Raw genomic sequence first — 8,665 nt, forward strand, 5'->3', positions numbered from 1 at the left:
CGGCGAGGAAATGAGCAGAAGGATTTTGGAGCCTGTTGGATTGAAGCTTTCACAGAGACGTGTTTGACTGGACACCACCAGGACACAGACTTTTATTTTTTTTAATTTACATGTAGATAAAGATAATGATATACTTTTTTGTTACTAGTAATCCTGAATTGTAGTAATAAAAAAAACTGTCAGTGTGATTATAAGGCCAAGAAAACAATGTTGCTGTCTGAACCATTCTGGGGTAACACATCACTTTTTGTTGAATTTATAGCAATTATAACAATTTCAATTTACTTTTAATAACTTTTAAATAACTGAAAACAAAATATTTGAAGACTTTTTCAAGCCTGTGTTTAAAAAATAACTCTTTCCAATGGCAGTCACCTCTGGATCCTATCAAACTGTTTAGACACATCACCTATAAGATAATATGAGGGTTTTACTTTTTTTTTGTCGAACAAAAAATTATATTTGACACCAATTACAGCAGTATTAGTAAACAGCCCCCCCAACCCATCCAAAACAATGCAACCACGGCCCAGCCAGTAACCAAAACAGGGAGCATCGATTCACTGTTCCAGTTTTACCCATGAAAAAAGATTATCATGATCTTTTACCCAGTATAAGTGAGTAATACAACAAAAAACTTGCCTCCTGCCCTCCACGGTCTTTTTAATAAACTCTGTTTCAGCTTACACTGTAAAAAGAATAACCCTATTCAAATTAAAAAAAATGATGTCCAATTGTCACATCCAAAATATTTGACTTCATAGAATCCAAATTGAGTCACTTGATATGACCTGATACTTTTATGTTGATATAAACAATATTACTAGACTTGACTGAAACTTTAAATTTTGCATTGATCCAAATTGATTTTTTTACATAGAACCATATTTTAATTATTGAACCAAGCTAATATATTGAAATTTAACCAACCTAATGTATTCACATCGAACCAAATTAACATGAACTAATATGTTTGTGTTGAAGCCAGGTAATTGATTTACATATATTCAAACTATATTTTTTACATTTCATTTTATTTCAGTTCAAAAATGCTCTGCATTTCCTATAAAAAACAAGACAGTTGGCCAACCAATTATTACAAAATTATTTATTGTTCCAAACCATTTTAACTATAATCAATAGAGAGGATTAGTAATATACAGATTTAGTGCTACGGCAGAAATGATTAGAGAAATGTTTGTTTTATAAAACCTGCAATCTTTTGAAAACCAGTATAAAACCTGCAACCTGTCTAAAACTGGAATAAAACTATTATAAAAACTCTTTTTAAACCAATTTGCAAGTACTCAAAAATGTTTATATGTGCACTGTGCCTCTACAATGTAAAAAAAAATAAAAAAAATCTACACATGTATCAATGAAATCAACTTAAATCTCCCTTTCAAATGGGTGTTCTTATAAATTTTGAATGTAGAATACCACTGCAGGCCAACCAAGAAAATAACCAAGCACACATGCACATGCATGTGCACATGCACACATGCATGCAAACGCACTACTGTGCAGTGTTAAGTTCACAATTAAGTTTGCGAATCTTAGAGGTCATCTTGTTAAAGTCAAGCTCCATCATAATCTTTTGAAGAGCCTCAAAAGTGAACCTGAATCCTCGTGGATATTCCATATTAAGAGCATAACAGAGTCCAAAGACCATTGCCACTCCAGCTGCCACAGAAGGCAACTCATTCAGGACTTCCACACCATCAATGATTAACCCGATGTCTCGAGGCTGATGTAGGAGGCTTGAGTTGTCCCTGAAGACGAAGAGTGCCATGGTGGCACTCTGCAGCTCTTCCTCAGCTTCATCTTTCTGGGATATCTTGAGGTAAAATATGGAACAAAATGTACAAGTGAAGAACTGAAGTCTGGCACACCTGATAAATCTTTGACCATAATAAACTACTATTTTGATAGTTGTTTGGTCACAGACTATTAGAACAATTATTTGACTAATCAGATTGTGAATTGCATAATCATTAAATTAAATCAATGGTGGAACATTTTCATAAATGTTCCACAAAGCCCAAGAAAAAAAGAAAACAATACAGAACCCTAAGATATTAACTTGATGAGTTGATTAATCGTTGCTGTCCTACATTAATCACTGCATTTAATAGCAGAGTTGTCAAATTTACATCAAGAGACTGCGTCTCATGTAGAGACAGAACAGATATGGACATACCATGTATTCTTTTATCAAGTCCTCAACACGTTCTCCAAGGTAGATAATGAGAGATTTAAGTATACACTCCCTCCTAATGTCAGCATCAGCATCCTGCAGGAACAGTTAAAATTGTTACTATGCAATATGGAGAGTATGCTGCGTGAGAGGAATTTTTTTTCACCTCTCTATCCTCATGAGGTGACTAATGCCCCTTTTCCACCGACAAATCGGCACGGTGCGCTTGAGAGCAGTTCAGTTTAGCGCGGATATATAAATGAAATATATATAAATGAATAAATGAAAATGAATTTGTCCATCTGCTGCAATGACAATTTATTTGACCACCCCTTTCCATCAGTATGAGAATGAGAAAATAATGGAGGGCTTTTCCTTTTTGTGTTGAGAGTAATTCCCCCCCCCAAGATTACATCCCTAGTCAAACTCCGTTTGAAGAAATGCCTCAGAAGGGGGCGGTGCCTGATGGATCAGCATTCATGTGGGTGGCAGGCTGAGCTGTGATTGACACGTCGCACTACTTAAACAGCAATTCACCCTCAAAACAGCTTTTTTCTGCTTATAAACTGTATTAGTGAGTCTTTACCTATGCAACCTTTCAGTTATTGGGCATTTCTTTTACAATTTCATGTAAACTTGTTAAATTCTACACTTTTTGGTCTAAAAATGTCTTAGTGCTGCCCTCTTAGGGTTGAAAGGTGGCTATTGCATTTGAATTTTGTGATTGGCTGAAAGCAGTTCATGCCTACGTCAGCGGTACATGCCAGTCACCAGCATCGTCTCTAAGACACATTCGCAACCTTGGGGTCCCAACCCCAATTGGGGTCGCGAGATAATTCTTGGGGTCGCCAAATCATTTTGGAAAAATATAAATGAATGTAGCTTCCGAATGAATGACAAGTGGTTGGTCTCAAACAGGTATTTTATTACTCAAAGCCAGTTACTGGGGGGGGGGTTAGCTCTGAATAAACAGATGAACAGAAGCGCTTTTGGACCGTTGTGGAGAAATATGCATCTGGTATGAACAGCGGAGCAGCTGACAGTGTATGATTTTCCTAAGCACACCACTTCGAAGTGTTCCTGTGGCCAATGTAAATGTAAACCATGTGTAAGAGTTAGACCAAAAAGGGTAGAATTTAACAAGTTTACACAGAAATGTCAAAAACTGCCCAAAACTGGAAGATTGCATTGTAAAAACCCATTATAACAGTTTCTAAGCAAAACAAGTTGTTAGGCTTCAGTTACTCTTTAAGTAGTTACACTCCAAAATAACAGGACACAACCAAAATGAAATGTTCCATTTGCCCTCCATAGAAAATGTTGCTGCATTTATAACTGGACAGAGGAAATTAGTGGACAAGTATCTCTTACTAACTCACAATATGGATGTAACTAATGCAATAGCAATATTACTTACTACTACAAAAGTGATTTTCAGAGTGCTTTTCAATTACAAAGACTAGAAAAGGGGAAATGGGGCACATCTCCCTACACAACCAGCACTGAGCACACACCTGGGTGAAGCCGAGAGAGCAATTATTGCACACAATAGTGCCAACACATCAGCAAGGTGAATGAGAGGATAATGAGGGAGGGTCTAGATTATTATGACATGTTTAAAAAGGATGTGCAGTGTAAATGCAAAATGATACCTGTTCAGATCAAATGAAAATGTATGCTTCAGCCATGGAATGGATGGAGCGATCTGTGGTTCTGAAAGCATACAGAAAAAAAAAGAATAATGTTACTTCTCTATAAAACACATAACATAGAAAAACCAAGAAATACGTAACATGACATATACATCCTTATAAAAAGCTAGTACTATAATTTGATTTAGGTTTACCAAACAGTCTACAGACCAGCCATTAGCGACTAAGTTTGGCATAGGGTCAGTTTTTTGCTGTTAAAATCAAAATTTCTTCAGAAAATGCACATTTTTCAGAGCCGCGCCTGAAAGTCAATTGAAGGAATTAGTCTTATGTCATTGATCTTACATGCTGGCTTGTTATTTCTGTCTCTAAATCATGCACATTAATAATTATCTTTTGCGCTCGGTGTACACACACATAACACACAGATATTTATATGAAGAGAGACAGAGACAAACGTGCGCGCACAAACACAAGCTTGTGTCTAGAAACCGCGAGCTCACCAGAAAAATTCAAACGAAGCGGAGCACGGAGTTATACTATGAATGTTATGAACTATGAACTTAAGCTAGCTAGCTGTATCCACCACCGATGCATCGTGGTAACGCTAGCCAGTTAGTATACTGGTAAAAAACGGCTTTTTGCCTAACTTGCATTCCTGACTGTGATGGTCGGTTTCTGGTAACCAGTTCTAACGTCGCGCCGGATAGCTAGCTAGCTTGTAGCTAGCAGCTACAATCATGCAAAAATTGGGGGTGGCTGTCGACCCAGCTTAAATGGGGTTATTTTCTGCAATTTTGGCAATACAAATTATAAAAGCTTTTGTAACACACTTGGCTTTACTTACGTTTATTTTCAGATGAAATTAATCAAAGATGTGACACGATGTTTCCAGCAGCCATGCAGAATAAAAATTGGTCCCGGTCTATTTCTGGTGGGCGTGTTCAAGTGCAAATCACTTTGACTCAAATTAAAGATATTATCTGTTCAACATGAAAAGGAATATATGTTTTGAGAGAAATCAAAAACTTTGCGTTGTGTCCTTTGTACAGATATTTAGTTTCATCCAAATCAAAAGTGGTATTTTAAAATGCAAAAAGAAAGGGTTTCACAATCAAATCAATGATTTTATTCTGTTTTGAATGGCACTTATTAGATTGAATGAATGACTGCATGTTAGACTTTTTACAGGGTGGCTTTTTGGTCCAAATAAAGGAAGAAATGTGACTGTTCAGATTGTTAAAAAAAGACTTTGTTAAAAACATTGAAAAAAAATACTAAAATTTAGGAAATATGCTCATCTTGATGATATTTATTCTAGTGCTGTCAAGAGATTAAAAAAAATAGAGATTAATTAATTATGCTTTTTAATTAATTGATCTAATTAATCTCTTTTTTAATCTCACCTAAAAATAGCTGAGGAAAGCCCTCAACTTATTGTGGCAGACCAAAAGACTGATATAACAAAGAAAGTGACTTTATAAAGTCATTTATTGTTTAACAAACGTTAAACAGATGCAACCATTTACATACTGTTGTATTCTTTTGTAAAATAAGTGGAAAAATAAATACAAATAAAATCAAATAAATTAAGTGCTGCAAGTTAGCACATCAGAGTTGCTCTTTTCTGAGCAATACAGCACTGAAATTCCTCTGCTTCAGATAATGAAAAATAAAACTGACATTGCAGTGCTGCAAGTTAGCACATCAAAGTATTCTTCCATCACAAAAAAAAGTGCTGAACATCAAGCAATCTATTCTAGTAGGCTACAAATGACACAGCAGCTATGCTGACCACATGTGTCTCATTTCTTCTTCCTCAGCCAGTCGCTAAGACACACCAGCCTGGTAACATTTTCTGGAAGCAAGGCTGCCCTTTTCTTTTGCACTATGTGGCCTGCAAGGCTAAAGAGTCTCTCACAGGGTACAGAGGTAGCTGGGGAGGCCAGGTACTTTTGTGCTAGGACTGACAGCTTTTCATAGACTCCTGAGTGAGCATACCACCACTGCAGGGGACAGTCATCAATACTGATGCTGGGTTCTGCTCTGTAGCGCTGCAGCTCTCCAGACTCAATTCCATCTTCTGAGTCAGAGTCAGACTCCAGAAGGAGTTCGCTCCTCCTCTTCTTCTGAGCTGGTCCATCATCCTCTGTGGAGGGCTGGAGACTATCTGCTCTTCTGGGCTCTGCTGCCTGGAGCATATTCTCCAGAATGGTCCACACCTGAATGAATGAATGAATGAATGAATGAATGAATGAATGAATGATTGTGATTAAAACTAAGTGCTTTTTTTAATTTTATTTAATCTTGTAAAGAACTTTGTGTTCCATATAATAAATAAAAGTTTGATTTGATAATGAATTGGACTCATTAGTCCAGCTTAACCTTATTGTCCTACCTGTTCCCTCTTTTCTCTTGGAAGACATTTCAAATCCTTAAACCGTGGATCCAATGCTGTGGCCACCTCGAACCATATCTCGTTGCCATTAGCTCGTCGTGCTGCCAGATCCTTCTGGAAGGCATTCTTGAACTTCACCACGTAGGCAGGATCATCATCAGTAATGTCCATGACACGGTACAGATGGCGAAAAGCAGGCAGCACTACAGAGCAAGAGACGTAGGCCTCACCACCCAGCAGCTCTGTCACATACCTGCAGAGGTGGAGAGGTTTGCTAAATAAACCTAGCTGGATTCATTTAAATCAAAGTGTAACTGATTTCCAATTTAATTGTCCTTAAAAGTTCCTTGTTATGTTCATTAATTTTGATTTTACACATGTAACAGTAGTTTATATAATTAAAATGGGAAGGTGTTTATTTGAACTTACTTGCATGGTTCAAGCAGGAGCTCCAGCCTCTGCAGTTTCGCCCACTCAGCTTCGGTTGGCAAGACCAACCTGTGGTTCTGTTGGTCCAACGTAGCCTGGACAGCCTCTCGGTTACATAGGAGGCGTGAGACCATTGCGAGAGTCGAGTTCCACCTGGTGGGTACATCCTGTATAAGTTGATCGCTCTTCTTTCCGAGTGCTACTTGTTGTTGGTTAAGTTCTGTGGTACTCGCAGGGCTTTGTTTAAAATGACCAACAATCTTGCGGCACTTTGCCAGTACACCGACAAAACCACTGCTATCGAGACATACCGTGATGGTCCTCTGGAGAATGTGAGCATTGCAGGCGATGTGCTCATATGGAAGTGCTCTCATAGCAGCCAGCATGTTTGCTGCGCTGTCTGTGCCAATGGTGGATATCTTGTTTTCAATACCCCAGTCATTTGCTACCTTGAGGAACTGTTCGGCGCATTTATCAGCAAAGTGCCTGGTTTCTGTTCTCATGACGGTCAGTGCAAATGAGTTGAGGTTCCACTCACTATCAATAAAGTGTCCAGTCACCCCAAAATAGCTGTGGTTGCCAGCTGAGGTCCAGTGATCTCCGGTTATAGCAACACAGTTGGGAGAATCCTCCGCCAAAATCTCAAGTTTGTTTTTCTTTTCGCCGTCGTACATTTTGCTGATTTTGGTCGTTACTGTAGTCCTGCACGGCGGCTTGTATGACGGGTCATTGGACGCAATTTGCAACACCTCTGTCAATCCTTCGTCCTCTACTATATTTATCGGCCTACAGTTCATCGCTATCCACTTGGCAATAACATTAGTCAGCCTGTCGGTCGCAGACTTGCTCATACGAGGGGTATTCTCTAGTTTTGTTTGGCGAAAAGCTTTGCTCTGGCTTGCTATATTGCTAACGTCTTCACTGCTAGCTGTTGCTGCACTCGCGGCTGGGTGCTTTGCGTTGAGGTGATAGGCCAAACTTGAGCTGCTTCGGTGGTAAGCAAACTCCTTCTTACACTCTAGGCAGACCACTTTACCTTTGTCAATGGTGCCGTCGGGGCGTTTATGAAATACAAATTTCCCGTTCATTGGGCCAACAACTCTCAGATGCGCCTCCATATCCACACTGTAAGCTAATCACCACTTCTCACCTTGACCTCACGACGTGACTCCACCCCCAACAAGTCAAGCACAAGGAGCCCAGCACATAAAAACGGATTTTATAACATAGCAACTCTCATACAAAATCAATGACGTCAAGAGATTAAAAATTAGATTAACGAGATTAAAAAACATAACGCGCTAAATAGCATTGTAATTAATTAATCGCAATTAACGCGATAATTTGACACCCCTAATTTATTCTACCACCCAGCGAAAGAAGCAAAACTCCAGTTTTCCAAAATCCTCTTTAAGCTTCGACTATAAAGGCAGATAGTTTTATACAAGTCTTTTTGTGTCACCCAGATGTACTTAAAGTTGTTATAGCTGGGTTTAAATGGGGCTAAAATAGACAATAAATTCCCCAGTTGTCATACCGATAGGCATTGCCTGGCTCTCCCCAAAATTCTCTTTATATCCAGAAATTGTCCCAAATTCCTCAAGTATGCATTAAGGTGACCTTGAGGGTCTTAAAGATGTCTATAAATAAAATGTATTATTATTATTATTATTATAAGTATATCCAAAAGTTTGTGGAGGCTATTCAATGGGTTGGAAATAAATAAAAGCATGTTGTCGGCATAAAGAGAGACATCATGTTCGATACCCTCTCAATGTTTTGCCTCAACACCAACACATTGTCTCAGAGCAATAGCTAGTGGTTCAATTGAAACAGCAAAAAGAAGAGGAGACAGAGGGCATCCCTGTCATGGGGGACAGATTATTGTTAGTCCGGAGGGCTGCTAGAGGGGAACATAAAAGCCAATTTTTTTAAGCGTTTCCAATGTACTTTTAACATTGGTATAAATTATATTTAATAGACCTCTAC

At 38.4% G+C, this 8,665-nt stretch overlaps 1 protein-coding gene across 1 annotated transcript; it reads right to left on the minus strand.

Annotated features, from left to right (window-relative positions):
- Positions 1-5,574: 5,574 nt before the first annotated feature.
- Positions 5,575-7,810, minus strand: LOC146649649 (E3 SUMO-protein ligase ZBED1-like). The gene is made up of 3 exons (XM_085387630.1): positions 6,677-7,810; positions 6,248-6,500; positions 5,575-6,071 (listed from the first exon to the last, which is right to left on the minus strand). Exons 1-3 carry the CDS (start codon positions 7,792-7,794, stop codon positions 5,655-5,657), a joined length of 1,788 nt encoding a protein of 595 aa, XP_085243756.1. The 5' UTR covers positions 7,795-7,810; the 3' UTR covers positions 5,575-5,654.
- Between the last annotated feature and the right edge of the window lie 855 nt (positions 7,811-8,665).

The sequence above is a fragment of the Rhamphochromis longiceps genome, linkage group LG17, assembly GCF_057381845.1.
Source record: "Rhamphochromis longiceps isolate RC_006_pf linkage group LG17, R_longiceps_female_GT1.1, whole genome shotgun sequence".
In the NCBI taxonomy this organism is placed as follows: domain Eukaryota; kingdom Metazoa; phylum Chordata; class Actinopteri; order Cichliformes; family Cichlidae; genus Rhamphochromis; species Rhamphochromis longiceps.

Bases quoted from the DNA above. Each gene is read 5' to 3' on its own strand.
- LOC146649649 (XM_085387630.1), bottom strand. From the start codon at position 7,794: ATGGAGGCGCATCTGAGAGTTGTTGGCCCAATGAACGGGAAATTTGTA. The intron at 6,501-6,676 runs GTAAGTTCAAAT...CCACCTCTGCAG, and splicing joins CTCCTGCTTGAACCATGCAA to GTATGTGACAGAGCTGCTGG. The intron at 6,072-6,247 runs GTAGGACAATAA...TCATTCATTCAG, and splicing joins CAAGAGAAAAGAGGGAACAG to GTGTGGACCATTCTGGAGAA.